Source organism: Melanaphis sacchari, unplaced genomic scaffold (genome assembly GCF_002803265.2).
Source record: "Melanaphis sacchari strain LSU unplaced genomic scaffold, SCAv2.0 Contig92_pilon_pilon, whole genome shotgun sequence".
In the NCBI taxonomy this organism is placed as follows: Eukaryota; Metazoa; Arthropoda; class Insecta; order Hemiptera; family Aphididae; genus Melanaphis; species Melanaphis sacchari.
In genome coordinates this window covers 481291-499240 of record NW_020271656.1, presented here as the reverse complement: position 1 = coordinate 499240, position 17950 = coordinate 481291, and the positions used below count along the sequence as shown (strand labels likewise).

General features: G+C 27.3%; 2 protein-coding genes across 2 annotated transcripts in view; one reads left to right on the top strand and one right to left on the bottom strand.

Moving 5' to 3' along the window:
- Nucleotides 1–11582, top strand: part of LOC112602963 (sodium- and chloride-dependent GABA transporter ine-like) — a 29730-nt gene extending 18148 nt beyond the window's left edge. The window contains exons 3-12 of the mRNA XM_025351345.1: nt 1129–1331; nt 1879–2013; nt 3431–3644; nt 4870–5140; nt 8815–9043; nt 9407–9519; nt 10085–10225; nt 10358–10558; nt 10881–11057; nt 11178–11582. Coding sequence (XP_025207130.1) covers nt 1129–1331; nt 1879–2013; nt 3431–3644; nt 4870–5140; nt 8815–9043; nt 9407–9519; nt 10085–10225; nt 10358–10558; nt 10881–11057; nt 11178–11348 — 1855 coding nt within the window. The 3' untranslated portion in view covers nt 11349–11582. The remainder of the gene's footprint in view (nt 1–1128; nt 1332–1878; nt 2014–3430; nt 3645–4869; nt 5141–8814; nt 9044–9406; nt 9520–10084; nt 10226–10357; nt 10559–10880; nt 11058–11177) is intronic.
- A 1387-nt stretch (nt 11583–12969) lies between these two features.
- Nucleotides 12970–16192, bottom strand: LOC112602965 (tRNA-splicing ligase RtcB homolog). Its single transcript, XM_025351348.1, has 10 exons — nt 16023–16192; nt 15766–15961; nt 15445–15575; nt 15240–15366; nt 15067–15173; nt 14819–14978; nt 13796–13971; nt 13590–13724; nt 13343–13507; nt 12970–13268 (listed from the first exon to the last, which is right to left on the bottom strand). The coding sequence occupies exons 1-10, from the start codon at nt 16116–16118 to the stop codon at nt 13041–13043; spliced, it is 1521 nt and encodes a 506-aa protein (XP_025207133.1). The 5' UTR covers nt 16119–16192; the 3' UTR covers nt 12970–13040.
- Nucleotides 16193–17950: the final 1758 nt, after the last annotated feature.

Here is a 17950-nt window from a genome sequence, read left to right as displayed (position 1 = left end):
AATAATGCACACCTACTTCATCTTCGTTAAAAAAAAAAAAAAAAAATCATAAATTAACCAACAAAATATAAGTAACATAATAGTGATGAAATCTTAAAAACGCTTATTTTTAAAGCGGTCTAATCGTCTAAATAAAACATAAAATGTAATGTAAAAAAATATTTTGAATAATCAGAAAATTGTCTACACCAGTCGACATTTAGGTACCGTTACATGGTTATTTTATTTTGGTATGAGTAATAGAGAATTGTTTAAATTTCTATTGATATTTTTTTTCTTTTGATTAAAAACATTATATTTTTATAGCATTGCTGAAGAACATTAAATCCAAATTATCTAGTAAATAAGTATAATTTATTGTTTTTAATAGATAAGATATATACGATTACCTTTTTTTGTTTATAGGTAATTTCATATATTAATTAATATGTTTTACTTTTAACTGTATGAAAAAAAAGATTAAACTTTACTGACTAAACATATCAATATTATAATAACAACCAATAATTAGGGTATATATTTCAAAATTATAATCTTGGTTAATATATACTTAGAATACTACAATATTTAACATCTACTATAGTAATTTACATTCCACTTTTAAACATAAAATATATTTTTATTACGATCAAGAATTGTTTGAGTAACTATATTTTAACATTTACCTGTATTGACTGTATAATGTTATACCAACCTAAACAACTCATAATTTTATTCAATTTAATTCAATTTTTAATTATAAGTAAAGTATGTATTAGTTTTATAATCTTTTTTCTTCCATGTTTTAAAACTTCTTTTCTTTGTAGTTATTTTTAAGCATACCTAAATAGTATGAATAATATTTAATAACTGATTTTTTTTCTTTTTAATTGATTACATATAAGCATGACGTACAACTATAGCAGTAAATCACTGATCGAAAAGTTTTCTTAAATTGAGACAAGTGTAATTTTCCTTATTTTTTTAATTATGACTCATAAGTTCTTATTTAATTATAGAAGATTAATAAAAATTATTTTTAAAATGCATTTTATCGATGTATTTTTGTACAACATAATATCGAAATAAATTTTTTTTTTATAAATTTTGAATAACTAAAATATTATTATATTGGAATATATTTTCCAGATTCATTGAGAAAGATGACGGTGATTTTACAGAATGCAGCAGTTGTTCCAGGTCACTTGCGGAATCATTATCGGACTTTCGGGCCAGGACCAGGACTCACTATTGGCGCAACAAACTCCAGTTCATCTTAGCGTGCCTGGGCTGTTCAGTGGGCCTGGGTAATATGTGGCGGTTTCCATATCACTGCCACAAAAGTGGTGGAGGTAAGTCGATTTTATCAACTATAATTTACGATTTATACCAGGAAACTTAAAATTAAAATTACTGACATTTTATCGTGAAACGATTGCCACTAAAGGTTTAATAGGAAGAAGCCAATTTATCATAAGCCAAGGGAGCCATTAATTCATGTTGGCGGGAACTTCACTATTGCTGTTTTATTGTTTTAAATTTACATCTGAATTAAATGGCAATGTCGACAATATTTATACGAAAAAAAAAAAACAAACATAACAAAAGACTTGTTGTATTGATGAATTAAATCAAAGAAATATTTAAAGTTACTTAAACGAATTATAATGGAGGCATTAATAATTGAATGTAGAGAAAATTTAAATGTTTTAAATCGAGAAAGGAAATACTTTTTTTTTGTATACAAAATTGCTTCTAGTTGGTATTTTAATTTAATTTTAATCATACATTTTATAGACACGTGTGACATGTTATAAAACAATAAAGCATACAATTTTCTTAAGGATTTAAGCATTTGTAATATTATTATAATTATTACACATTAACGATTGTTTATAGGTATATTTTTGATACCATATTTTTTGGTGATGACATTTTGTGGAATACCATTGCTGTACTTAGAATTAGCTATTGGACAGTTTACTAAACGAGGACCAATTAGTGCAATATCAAAACTGTGTCCAATTTTGAAAGGCAAGTAAATTATCTTTATTATTTGATTATGTTGTATGTACCTATATATTGTGCACAATATTTAAATTTTAACAATAATTATTAACGAAATTATAATCACTAATTTTAAATAAATTTTATCTATTTTTGTGTGAAATAAACAACAATGGACTTTGCTCAATTTTTTTCTACTAATGTTTTTATCATAATTGCTTTACTATAATAAGTATAATATAAAAATACCTTCCATGGAACTACTCAATTCCGACATCAGTGCTTTTTAAACATATTATCGTGTAAACATATATTATAATAATTTGTGATGAATTTAATGTGAAATTTTATGAATGAAAATATTTTGTATGACTAAAAGACTAAAACTTGTTTAATAGATAAAACTAAAAGTGAATGTTAACTGTAGTTGAAATAAAGGCCAAATAAAAAATTATTGGTTTAATATTTGTAACTGACCTACTCGTGTTATTCAATAATAAATAGTACATTATACATTTAATATTACATGCTAATAAATATTTCATCATATAATAATTATGTAGGTTCGTTGTATTACCATATTTTTACAGAAAACAATTATACACTAGCATGTGTATGCCTCGAAAAAAGAATTTATTATTATTATTTATTTATTTTTTTTTTTTTAGCTAAAATAATACATCTTAGTTTGGTTTACATTAGCAACTAGCATTCGTATTCATTTTCGTGAGTCGTGACTCCATCAATACATTTTCGGTTAAACCCATGTTAAACCTAAACTTAAAGATGAACAAATAATAATTTATGTTTTCATGTTAAGATTAGGAACTTAAAAATTTGTATTGATTCCCATTAAATATTCTTGTATAGTACCTTATTTAAATTTACTTACGCTTATTCTACTGAAAATGGGGGATAAATTATTAATATCTATTTATATTTTAGAAGCAGGTATGAATAAGCACAAACACGATAATGTCCTGCATGTAACTATATACGAGTACACGCACTTATTACTATTGACATATTTTCATAGTATTATGATAAATTATTTATTTTATATGTTTTCTAGTAAAAAAAAATTAAACGTGTATATAAAAAAAGTTTATCGGTCAGCTAATTTAACTTTCGAGTATAAATATATACATAAATCACATAGAATTTTCAATTTTCAAAGAAGTTAACTCGTGGACTATCTTTTAATCAAAGAAGTGTATACAGAAAAACATTATAAATACCAATACTATGTATTTCCATGTAGTACAATTTATTTTTTAGTATATAAATTCAGTTTTTCAAAATATAATCAAATAAACGTACGCTATATTGCGATAATAAATACAAATCGCTAATGTCTCATCCGTCATACAGTTATAGTGTCAACTGGCGATGACTAACGTGTATTATAATTTATATTTCGATTTCTGATTTCCGTCTTTTATAGGCGTTGGTTTATCCAGTGTGGTGACGTCGTTCTTCGTATCCGTGTATTACAACGTAATCATCGTTTACACTTTGTATTATTTCTTCTCGGCAATCCAGTACCAGCCGCCATGGGTGCACTGCAACAATCGGTGGAACACTTACCAATGCTGGACACCAGGCCATAACACCACAAGGCCTTTAAACGGCAGAAGTCCCACCGAAGAGTTTTACAAGTACTTGTAAAACTTAATATAATTATAGGAATAACATTAAAAAAAAAAATACGTATTGGATAGAATAAAAGTTATTGCATACCTGTTAGGTGTAATATGAATTATGATTGATACTTAACACCATGCACAGTCGAACACTAGAACCGCAAGTAATTATAATTTATTACACTTCACCATATTGCAATCATATTTACATATTATATGATACAACATTATGACGTGTAATAATACAATAAGTGTCAAAAAAAATATACATAAAGCATCAATACCTCATAGTAATTATAATAAAATGTGTATTGCATTAAATATAACAATATTTATATAATAAAATTATATCCACGTGTACGTTTCATATTATATTTGTATGTACCGAGATGTTAACTGTTGAAAATCATATTTTAATTATTGTTAGCTATACCTCGCAAGATTATTATAATACCATTCAAGCAGTTCAAATGATTTTTGTTGAATTTGGCAAAAAATCATGTGATTACCTGATAATTTATTATTAATAATCATAGTTAGATAGTGCTGTGAAGGGGGGGACGGCATATAATGACTCAACGCGTACCTCGTGCCGTCCATGATGTAGCTAATTGATCATATGAAAAGTTAAAAAAAACCCTGTTATAGATTAATCATAAACTCATTCATTAATCATCGATATACTAACGAAAACTATGACTGTGAAAAATAATTGCCAGTATTTCGATTTGATTATGATACATTCGCGAGATCATGTAATAATCGCCGTAATCATTTTACTTCCTACTCTATTCATGGCGACCATGAATATTATTATTGTTTATATTATATTATTATTATAATGAATTCTATCTAAGTTTCTAAACAATAATTATTGTAAAATGTGTAGTAGTACTATGTTTTTAGTTTTGATTGTGTACCATGTACCTACCAACCACCTATACAAATGTTATTGTATTTTTTACCAATTTTGAGATTGTGCAACATACATCTGATTTAATAGAGAGTTGCGTTTTTTGAATGATTAAAGGTGTGATATACATAAATAAAATTACGTAATTTCAAAACTTATACTTATATCTCGGATAACCTCAGGGAGCATTAACCCTCTCTGGAACTAAACGATGTGAAATAACTACCTGCAATTATAGCGTCGTCTGTAGATTTCCAACAAAAAGCTGATTTATGCAGGTACTTTGGGTATTGTCTTATCTTTAATATTTTTTATTGTATCATACAGCTTGAAAATGCTGCAGATCGCAAAGGACCCAAACACGTTAGGCAACGTTCGCTGGGAATTGGCCGCGTGCATGTTTGTCATATCCATCGTCGTGTACTTCAAGCTATGGAAGAGCACCGAATCGTCAGGCCGCGTCTTACACCTGACCGCTACTCTGCCGTTCGCTATGTTGGCCGTGCTTTTGGTCCGGTCACTGATGCTGGACGGCGCTGAAATCGGTCTCGAATACTTCCTGTTCAAACTCCGCTGGGAGCTACTGTTAGACTCGAAGGTTAGATAATGTTGAACACGCTGGTCACGCTACAGTATAGGGTGATACTTTTAAAAGTACCTATAAACACACATAACATCAAAGAGTATTGATTATTTACCTATAATAATACTTTTTTTGCATAATATAAATCCAATATTAAACAAGAAAAGAAAATAATTTTGTTTTTAAATAAATGATAAAAGTTCTTAGAAAAATATCCTGCTTTGGGATATGAATAGTATGCAATATATTTTTTTTATTTAATCAATCTGTACTCTTTTATTTCTCGGAACAATTATTTTTTAAATAATTTGAAAAAATGTTTGTGTAAAAAAGAAATTTACGGTTACTGTGTAATCTCTATGTAAAATAATGCCGTGAATATATTTTATGATTTTTGAGAATCATTGAGATTTTGTATTACACGAAAAAATAAATGGCTTTGAGTGGGATAATTCAGCTTTAACTTTAAGAGTCTCTCTGCTAAAAGTGTTGTAAATATACGAATACAAACAACTGATATGACATTAAAAATGTACGTTATAATATAAAAAAGTAAAAAAAAATTTAAAAGAAAATAACAATAAAAATATAAAAAATACAACTATCCCTAAAAAATGTCTTTTTGTAAAAATTATTTTGAATTGTGTAAAAAGTGTTTTCAAAAAATTGTTTATTACATAATTGGCTGCAAAATACGGCGAGATATTATTCTGTGATTTTAGTAGTTATTACGTATTATAGTAACGTTATGACGGCGAATAAGTTCGGAAGGTAGCTAAAAAAATCCGATCACAGTATAAAATCATTGAACGCAACATTTTCTGCTCGTCATAATAACATAAGCCATTATAATATATATATTGGTTTAAACCGAATTCTCCCCAGCTCATTCTACTACAATTCATCTCGCGTATTTATTACGTGTAATACCCTGCTTATTAATTTTTCTTTCCATTATCAATATCTAAACGTTATTTTCACCGTAGAAAGCGAACAAAATAGCAGAATAAAAAGTATTACCTGCAATGGTATAGATAACCTACCTTCTTATATGTATACGTGCAGACACTCATGGTATTATGTACTCACGTCATTCCACCTCGCGCAGTCAGACGGCTGCAAGGTCATAAAATCATAATGGTTATTATTCTAATATTTATAATTGTAATTTATAAATATAAATAATGGAACTGTGACGCGAAAAAAATTGTTTTCACCCGCTAAACCCATTCGATGAACTTAAAAACTGTCCGTCGTCGACAACGACAGTTCTTTCCTCATTGATTTCAAGAAATCATAGATTCTTTCAATAATTGTCGAGTGTATTAACATTTACTTAGGTAGACAATCGGCATTCGGGGTTAAATTTATCGAATGCGTCAAACACGCTTTTATTATTATGTTTATCATCACAATAGACGTCAATCATAATTCGTTTTATTATTCAGCCCGTAAAATATTGTTACTCACATCAAATTGTCATTTACGAATGTCCGTAATTTTTGGTTACGTATACAGAAATTAGATACAGGTATAAAGTTTGTCAAGTAGATTACTCTTTTAAAGGCGTTGTTAGGTAAATCATTAGTAAATATTTTTTTTAAATAAAAAGTTAAACAACTTCCAAGCTATTACAACAACAACAGCATAAAATTACGACCGTGACAAGACAAATTAAACAACTATATAGATATTAAAAAACCGTATGTTTTTTTTTTTAAACATTAACAAAAAAAATATTTAAAAACTCTGATTGCCGTAAAATATACCCGAATAATTGAAAAATATTTATTGTACATATAAAAGTTTATAAACCTTCTAAACTAAAATAATTAAGTGTATTGTAAAACTCAAATAAATTTAAAGTGCTGTATTATTTTACTCATGAGAATATTGATAGATAAATGTTCAAGAACAAAACTTTATATAATCGATGTTTGTTATCTAATGAACGTTACATATACATGTTTGATGTTTTGATTTAAGTACATGTGTAAACATTAACTATTTTGCATCAAATAATGACCTTAAAATTTAGACGTCCATGATAAGACCTGAGTAAATAATTTATAAGTTATTATTATTAATCCAAATGCGCGACAAATAAAATAAATGATATTATATTTATACCAGCGATTTAATAAGCAATTAAAAATTAGACTAGATAACCTGGTATCCCTGGTATTAAACATGTATATGATTATTATGCCTATCCGGTAATACTATTATACTAATATACTGGTAGACAAGACATCCTTGAAACTTGAGATGTTTACAGTTTATCATATCTAGATTAAAGTAATATCTATAGGTAATAATATATTTTATGAGAATTTAAGATATAGAACCACTTTAAAAAAAATCAATTTAAAAATATCATAATTTCAATTAATTTTTGTTAACATTGTATACATAAAATTAAAACTACTTTTCATTAACCTTAATATCTTAATTTTACAATATAATACTCGTATACATAAGCAACACAGCACACATATATGAATATTATTTTGTGTATAATATATTATATATACAAGTATGTTATACAACCATAAAGAAAATTGGCATATATACATAATATTAGAATTAATATTTTTATGAGGTAAATATATATATATATCTAATAGCATTTTGATTAAAGTAATTTTATAAGAAATTTACTATAAAGAGAAAAACATATTAAAGATTTCTAATAGACATTTTAAACTATTTAAAAAAATATATTTTATAATTTCAATTGCATACTTTTTATAAATTCTCATCGGTATATGTTAAAAAATAACTTGAACTTAGTTTAAAAACAAATTAATTTATAAATTACCATACGTAATAAATTATCATAAACAACTGAATAAATAAATAACAACTGCACATCTTTAAAACTTTTATGTGCTTAAATATATATATTTAAATTTCCAAGGACTTATACCTTTCAGTCAAACTTTGTTTAAAAGTATTTACATTTATTGTACAGTTTTAAGGTTTCGTAAAATTTACATATTTTAACGTGACATTTAAGCAAAATATTTTCTATTCGACGTACAAGCTATATAATGATTTTTTTTTATTAAATACGTGTTATTTTTAAGTAAATTTAACATTGGTATTATAAAGTTCTTATTCTTCTAAATTTACAACTTTAAAAATTTATTGTGATTTAACTGATAATCGTTTTTTATTGCCTTATTTATTTTAACGTATTGTACATTACCTATAAAGTATAAACGGCATAAACATTAACTTTTATCGATAATTTTAAATATTTCGAAATCGTAATAAAAAATGTAACCTTATGATTTGTATTACACAATAGTGACTATACAATTATTCATATGCATATACTACTTACCAAGAAGTACTTAATTTAATATAAGGAAATTAATATTTACTTGGGTAATGTTAATACTAAAATCATAGTTTTCTTTAAATACATATCAATAATCTATTTAAATAATCCATAAATAATATGTTTTAAACATATTATATATGACATATACCAATAGAAAACTCGATATTTTCATGTCTACTGCTCAGAACAGAGTTATAAATTCTGTTATATTATTATTTTGGTCTTATTCTAAAATTTACGTCAAAAATAATATTATATTCCCATGTAATTTAAACAATTTTAACAGTTTGATTTATTAAAATTTTAAATTTATGACTAAAATATATTTTATACTTTTTAGGTTTGGGTAAGCGCTGTTGGTCAAAACCTAAGCTCCATTGGTATCGCTTTCGGTCTGGTTATTTCGTTCTCTTCGTACAACCGTTACAACAACAATATAATGGTGGACACAGTGACCATATCACTCATAAACGGCTTGTCGAGTTTTGCCGTGGGACTATTCACGTTCGCTACTTTAGGTAGCATGGCCAAGGAATACGGAAAGCCCGTGGAAGAAGTACTACCGGACGGTAAATAATATTAAAATAATAAAATTAATAATAACTAATTACCTTTTTAAAAACGCGCCAGTTGTGAGCTTCTAAGCGCATAAAAATAAACTTACTTGAAAAAACATTTCAACATAAAAATGCAAAAATATTTAAAAACACAAAAATTTGTTTAATCGTAAAACATTATTTCAAGAATATAAATGGCTATTAAAATAAAAACTTATTTTTTAACTACGTGTCAATAGTGTCAAAAATACTTATCTTATAGTTTAACAAGTTTAATTTAATTATTTAACAATCAATTTTATAATAAGTGATTAAAACAAATAATGATAGTTTATTATAAGTTTATTTCATTTCATTATGTATTGTATTACGCAGGTCCAGGAATCGTTTTCATCCTGTTCACGAAAGTACTATCCAGTATGCCGTACTCGACCTACTTTTCAATGTTACTGTTTTTCATGATGTTTTGTCTGGCCCTGAACAGCGAGGTAATTTAACGTAATATTATCCATACCGATGTCGTGTTCGCCTGAATCTCGTCGCATGTATCTAAATATAAAATTCTTGTAGAATGGGTAATTTCCGTCAAAACATCTGCAAGAGTAATACAATCCCATTGACGATTTTGGTGAACACGAATCTTAATCCCTACCAATCGAGGGGTTACGAAAAACCCACATTTAAATTAAGACTTAAGAAGAAAGAGTTTTGGGTGAAAACTTACACTTAGATCACTTTTAAAATCGTTAAGTACCTTAAATAACTAGATTACACTTAAACTTGTAATTTGTGAACTATAACAATAAATTGAGTTCTATTTTGATAAATAATATACGAATAGTTTGTCTCTCACCCCTCAAAATTTTAACTTTTGGATACTCTTGCCAATATACTATTTGAATGGATAAGTTCAACTTGCAAATATATTTTATTGTACAGTATTAGATATTTTAAAGACTTCAATACATGTGATTATGAAGGTCTTAAGGAATATTACGATGAACGCTAATATTTATATGAACATGTAATAGAATATTATTATTTTCATTTCAGTTCGCCATCGTCGAAGTCATCGTGACTTCTATACAAGATGGATTTCCACGAGCTGTCAAAAAATATCTTATTTGCCACGAAATATTGGTCTTGGTGGTCTGTTCTGCGTCGTTTTTACTCGGACTCCCACTTGTCACACAGGTGTGAAAAGCGTCATTTTTTTTTAAACTATTTACGTGTGTTTGTAGTGTAATAACACAGCAAACTTGCTATGCAAACACAACCAACTGAATTTTATTGATTATTTCGTCGATTTGCTTTACTTGTTCACAGGGCGGTACATATTTATTCCAAATAATTGATTATTATACTTCTACGTGGTCAGTGATTTACATTGCTTTTTTCGAAGTGATCGCAGTGTCCTGGATGTATGGTGGTAATAAAATGGCAACAGATATCAAAAGAATTACGGGAACAAAACCGCTATGGTTTTTTAAATTCTGTTGGTACATTACGACTCCTTTTTTACTAATGGTAAATTATATTTATATAATAATCATGTTGCCTAGTATTCTTATGGTCTTATAAGTTATAAGTCACCACAAGCTGACAATCTTCTTCATAAAAAACTAAAAGAATAATTTTCCATTTATTCCATTCTGATAATACATCAAAGTCAAAAATAAGAATTACATAATATTATACCTTAACCTTTAAATAAATATCGATAAAATAATAGCTACCTAGATGTTTTCCTTTGCGTCTAAATTACATATGACATGTACCCCTTACGAACACAGTTTCAAATCTGTGTACAACAATTTGATTTATTGTTTGTTTTTTCTTGTTTTATTAGTTTGTATGGGCTTTCAGTTTAACAGACTATGAACCACCGACCTATATGAATGGCACTCGAAGTTTTCCCACTTGGGTCCACATAATAGGGTGGTCCATGGTTATGATCTCATTGGCATGTATACCCATCATGTCGGCTTATACGTTCCTACATTCCGAAGGAAAAACATTTTACCAAGTAAGTTGAAAAACAACAAAACTTACAAAACTAATATTAAAATTTATTGAGAACAAAATTGTATGATTTAATTTTATACAACACAGACCTGTAGTTTTTATTATATGTATATCTTTTTAGAAACTGAACAGATCAATAAAGCCCCGATCAAATGAATTTGGTGAGTTGCCAATGGCGTCGAAAGATAACTTAAAAGAAATGGCTACTTTAATTGAATGCAAAGTACCTCAAATACCACCAATTATTGTCTTCCCAGAAACTGTTAAAAATAGTAAATATAATAATTCATGATTGTATACCAACGATTTTTGTTGACAATTATACTCTAAACTTTTTAACAAATAACGATTTAAAAATAATTTTAATTTTAATATACTGTCACTGTAACACACCACACACCATCTATTATAATGCGATACACTCAACAGGTACAATTCAAATACATGCTTAACTGAAAATTTGTATATTTTATGTTAAATTCAACACCAACATTTTTACTAAATTTATTTTTATTTATTTATTTATTTATTTTTTTTTTTTTTTTTGTGTGTGTTATTGATAATATTATGTGATTATTCTAATTTATTTTGATGCGTATTTTAAATAATTATTAATGATACGAATATTGAAAATATTACCAGAAAATAAAACGAATTTACCATTTCACAGATTAGATTTTTTTTACTTTTATAATACAATTTTGAATTTATTAGGTAATGTAAATCATTCATCGTACACTTTATGTCTACATATCTACGTATATCCGTAGTTTTAGTTACCATACTTGTCTGCTAACTCTACTAACCGTATTGCTACAAAAGTTTAAAGTGGTAAGGTCGAAAATAAATCGAAAAAACGTGTTTCTATTAGTAGCCAGTAGATATATATATATAAAATTGATAAATGTTCATAGTACATACGAGTCTAAAGACTTTAATCAACAAGAATAGATTTAAACGAATTAAACGAAACTCTTGACTACCGAAAGAAAATAGATTAATTTCGTAATCATATTGATTGACGTTGACGATAATTATTATTTAACATACCGTTAATAGTAATTATATGTACAATTGAAGTGTACGCCCATAGTTCTTTAGACGAGTTGATAATATTGTGTATTGGTTGTACGCTTGCACAGTTGCACGTATGTTTATAACTGCGATTCGCCAATCGTCAGTTTCCCGACCTCAGCTGAATGCCGAATAAAGTCAGACTATGACGGCATAAATGGCAATGTCTAAAATAGTACGCAGTAGCATAATAATAATATAATAATATATACCCAAATACTATTAAATATTAATGCGGTATTATCAACATTATTTCTTGATGGTTACCTAACATCGATAAGCCTGGTTGCAATGTTACACAAACAATAATTATACATACAAATTTATAATCAATCAATAAAAAATTACGATGATCCCTTAAAAGGGGTTAATAAAATATCAATGTGACTTGACAAACTTATTTTCAAGAGTACATTAGATATATTTATTTTTAAAATTCTCAATATCACAACCGTAGATAATATATTATCTATGATCACAACAATGCTCGGTCATGTGATAACATTAATTTTGCTTTTAAGATAAAATTTTCAGAATTTGATTTTTTACCCGAAACCAGAAGTCAATCTATTGTTGTTTTTTTTTTTTTTATAATTAGAAGTTTATTCTCAAAACTTAAATGTAATAGTTTATTGTAATAATTAGTTTAATAATAGTTTATTGCTTTTTTTATAAAGTTACTGAAATAGAAAAATCACATATTTTTATGTTATAATATAATATCTGTTAATTGAATATTACCAGAATAAAGTTGTAGTAAAATTACAACACTTAAATTCATTATAGCCAACAATAAATAGATATAAGTAAAATATTTACAAATACAAATATAGTTTATGAGTATATAATACAAAATATACATATAATTAGATGTAATTTATAAATTAGATATGTAAAAGAAAATTAATTTTTATCCTTTGATAACAGCAATTGGTCTTAACTTCACAGTCTTTTTACTAATTCCTGCTTCATGGCAAGTGTCTACCACATCAGTGACATTTTTATAGGACTCAGGTGCTTCTTCCATTACCAATTTTGGTGAAGCTACTCGAATGGCAATCCCTTGTTGCTGCAACTTTTCTAGTACATCATTATAGTCTATATTTCTACGAGATTTAGCTCTCGACAATGCACGTCCCTGGAAAAACAAAAATGTCAACAATTATGTTAAAAATAAACAAATAAACAAAATTGAACAAAAAAATAACTTACAGCACCGTGACAGGTAGACCCAAATGTTTCATTCATACCCTGTTCAGTTCCAGTCAATACATATGAACAGGTACCCATTGTTCCACCAATCAATACTGGTTGACCAGTTAGTTGGTAGTCAACGGGAATAAGAGGATGATAAGGCGGAAAAGCTCTTGTCGATCCCTAAAATAATAAAATTTAATAATGACTAAACCTTATTAAAATACAATAACTTATATCTTATATGAACTCATGTTCTAAATACCTTTCTATGCACCAATAAATGTTTAGGTTTTCCATCAACATAGTGTTGTTCCATTTTTGCAATATTATGAGACACATCATATATAACATGCATGTCTAAATCATCTGGTGTCAATTTGAACTGTTTTGCAAAAGCCTATAAAAAAAATAATAATACCAATTAATTATTTATGAATAAATTTCTAATTATTTTGTTGTTATACTCACTTGACGAGCTAAAAATGTCATTGAACTTCGATTCACCCATGCAAAATTTGCAGCAGCTGACATAGCTTTCAAATAATTTTGACCTTCGTTGGATTTAATACGAGCACAAGCTAATTGTCTGTCATTGACTTCAATTTGATCCCGTTTCATAGCCTTTTCCATTTCCAGTAAAGCATCTAAGTAAAAAAAAAAGTCTTTAACACATTTATCTTTCTGTAAAATTATACTACTTGATTAATTTTTATAAATTAAAAATATAATACTTAAGTGTAATTATTAGTCAATCATAATTTATGATTTATAATCTCTATACAAATAACAATAAATAATAAATATCACTTATACTTTTAGATACACTAAAACCAAATTGAATAATCATTAAAAAATGATCTAAGATAACATTAAACATGCATAAAAAAGTTAAAAAATGCATTCCAAAATGTTTGTATAATGTCTAAATAAAAAATTATGAATTGTATTACTAACATCATAGTAACCAAGGCTGTATGCTCTTAAATAATTTGAAATTTAAATTATAATTTGTTAACAACTATCAATCAAAATTGTATTTATGTTTTAAAACACTAAATGATTTTATTTTTTCAAAAGAAATAGGGGTTTTCATAAAATCATGAAAAATAAGTCATAAAATACATGATTAACTTACATTATATATCATAATATAATCCACTAATAAAAATATGCAAAAGCTGGGAAATAGCTATAAAAAAAATGTACACGTAGCATCTTAAAAAGATATTAAATAAATACAAATAACCAATGTGTATTTTACAGATTTACAGATATGAATCACAACATATTATTAAGATTTATCTAAGATAAATGCAAGGTAGCTTAGTATTCCAGAAAATTCTCCACTGAGATTTACGTCTACTATCTAAAAATATTGAGTAAGAAAAATGATTATAAAATTCAATTCATAATTTTAATAAACTATTTTTACTGAGTCTAAAATTCAATTTTACCCACATCCCGCATATTATTAATACAATGTTTAAATACCTGTTGCTACTTGATGTCCAAAACCACGACTTCCAGAATGTATCATAACACAAATTTGACCAATATTTTCAATTCCCATTTTTTTTGCTGCCCATTTATCATAAACTTCATCAACTACTTGTATTTCTGCATAGTGATTGCCAGCTCCTAATGTTCCTAACTATAAATAAGCATATACATTTTTAAAAATTCAAAGGAATAATTATTTTAGCATTTAAACTATGCGTTTTTCTAAATTGATAATTTACTTGTGGTAAACCTCGTTTTCTAGCTCTCATGCTAACTTTAGATGAATCTGCATTCAACATTCTACCATTTTCTTCACAATGTTCTTTGTCTTCAGCCCATGCGTAACCTAATGTAAATAAAATTTTCTTTTAAATAATATTCAACATTTTAATTTTTAAGACCTGATATGAACCTTCTCTTAGAGACCAATCCATTCCCATTTCAAGTGCTTCTTCTAAGTCATTTGCATTCATAGGTATGATTCCTTTTGATCCTACACCAACAGGAATGTGATCAAACATACTTTGAGCTAATTGTTCCTAAATAGCATTGAGATAAAATAACATAAAATGATAATATTGTAATGGTGAAATTTAAATTATTAATATAGTATTTACTTTGATAGGCTGGACATCTTTTTCAAACAAATTTGTCCTGAGTAATCGTACACCACAATTAATGTCAAATCCTACACCACCAGGTGAAACAATAGATTGAGGATCATCCATATCAAATGCTGCCATATTTCCTAAAATTAATGCTCAATGACTATTACACTGATACAATACATAAACTTATTACATAAAAGTGAAATCAATATTGATTAATAATTACTAAGCATAATAGTATAATTTGAAAAGCTTACAAGGAACAATTTGAAAATTCAACTGCTAACTTACATATTATTTACTAAAGAAAAAAATCTATTTTAAATCTACCTATAGCAAATCCATAACCAGAGTGAACATCTGGAAGTCCAATAGACTTATGAACAATGCCAGGTAATGCAGCCACATTAGCTATTTGTTTAACACCAGGTAAAAATCCACCAATCATTCCTGGTCGACATGCATTTTGTAACTCTTCCAACATTAGTTTTTCCAAAAATTTATTAACGTAAAACACTCCTTCAACCTAAAAAAACAATTTTTTTCTAATAAAACGAAATCTTTTTAAACAATATCCTTTAACCTACCTTCATATTTGGTTGAAATCCTTTTTTTATTTCCCATTTATATGGAGATTTCTTTTCTAGAAATTCTAGTTCTTCATTATAAGGTCTTACAACCATTTTGATTCAATTTTAGCTAAGTTAGTTTAATTAATATACAAGTGTAGAAAAAATCAAAATATTAATTTAAGAGACTTATTATAATATTAAAAAACTAATAATTTATAACTACACGAGACTTGCTAACGACAAAAATATAAATATTGAAATCGAATAATCTTATCTTTTTCTTCTCTTATCATAGAATAAATATTCTGTGATCTTATAATGATATAATCTTCTTTTCTTCTTATAATCTTTCTTTTTTTTTTTTTTTATAATTTAAAACGAAAACGCGTTTTGCTTTTTTCCACCAGAGTGACCCTGTTTAGCGTTCCGACCAATCGCAAAATTAAATTTTTTTCTTATCAAAGTCGTATCGCCTTTATCACCCGCCGCCGACGGACCGTTATCGTTATCGGTCAACGTTGTTTTATTCTCATCGCCGTTTTTTTTAGATTTGCGCCCGTTTTTCCGGCATTTCGAGGCCTTTTCCCGTCGCGTTTTCGATCCTGTCACGTAGAACGCGTCTTTTGCGAGCTGCGCGCGTGCCGTTCGTAGCCGTAGCGTTCGAAAAACCGGCGTGTTCTTCGGTCGGTTATTGTATTGTCACGTATACTATTTTTTTTTTTTACAATTCAATAAATTATTTATTCTTATTGAATACGTGTTGTTTTGTTTTCAATGTCTGAACACTCGGACACCTCCACGACCTCACAACCTCATCAGTACTGTCTCGATAGCGTATGAAATACAATTATGTGTATTCCAAAAACAGATCGTAAAAGTCTTGCTCTTGAGTCGTTTTTATACTTTTGATCGCGTCTGAGGTCAGTGGTATTAATTGGCTACTGGGAGTTTGTTAAATATAAAACATTTAATAAACATTATCAGAAATCGAGTATAATTTATAGCCTCCGTTAGTCAGTTATCAATTATCATATATATATGTATTAGGGAAAGAAGTATAATTCTACAGGATTTTAGTTGTTACACTTATGTAGTATCGTATATTTGTATGAATACGTTTGTCTTATGAGACGTTGCTATTATACGTTTCGTTTATCATATGAAATCTTATGGATCGTATGAATGTAACACTATTTAAATTTTTGCATAAAATTGGTGTAAATTAATGAATATTACAATAAGTGCATCTAATACACATAATATATCTATAGTACCTATGTTTAAAAACATTTGTGAATACAGAAATGACTTATGAAACGTTGCTATAATGTATTTTTTATATAGTATATATGGTTTTATTTTTATATTACCTACCAAATAAATACTTTATTATTAAGGGGGCTTCAGTGTATCATGTTTTAAGGAGTAATATTTAGACAATTTGTATAACATGAACATTTTGATTATGTCTATGTGTGAGTAGTAGATGAACATTAGTGTGTGTAATTCATTATTAAAAAAATAGTTTTTATGATGCTGCCACCCGCCTATTAACCAAAATACGAATTTCTATAAAAAAAATAGAACTACAATAGTAATTAAAAGAAATAATTATTGTTATGTTTATATATTTATATATGTTGCACTATTCATACACGCATCTGTTTTGATGATATTATAGTAATACATATATATGACAGATTAAATGAAAATAGGTAATATTCAAAAATAATTTTCATGAATCTGACATTAGTGCTGAAACTTGAAAGTGAACTACTGAACTATTCAGAATTCTGAGCTATTCACTACTCAGTACTCAGTCGTAGGCCGTAATCCGCGACGATGTGTGTAACAGTATTGAGTAGGTACAAATGTATAATAGTATTATTATATTGTAGTTGGAATGTCGATTCTCGATACTCGATGCATATTATATTACATAT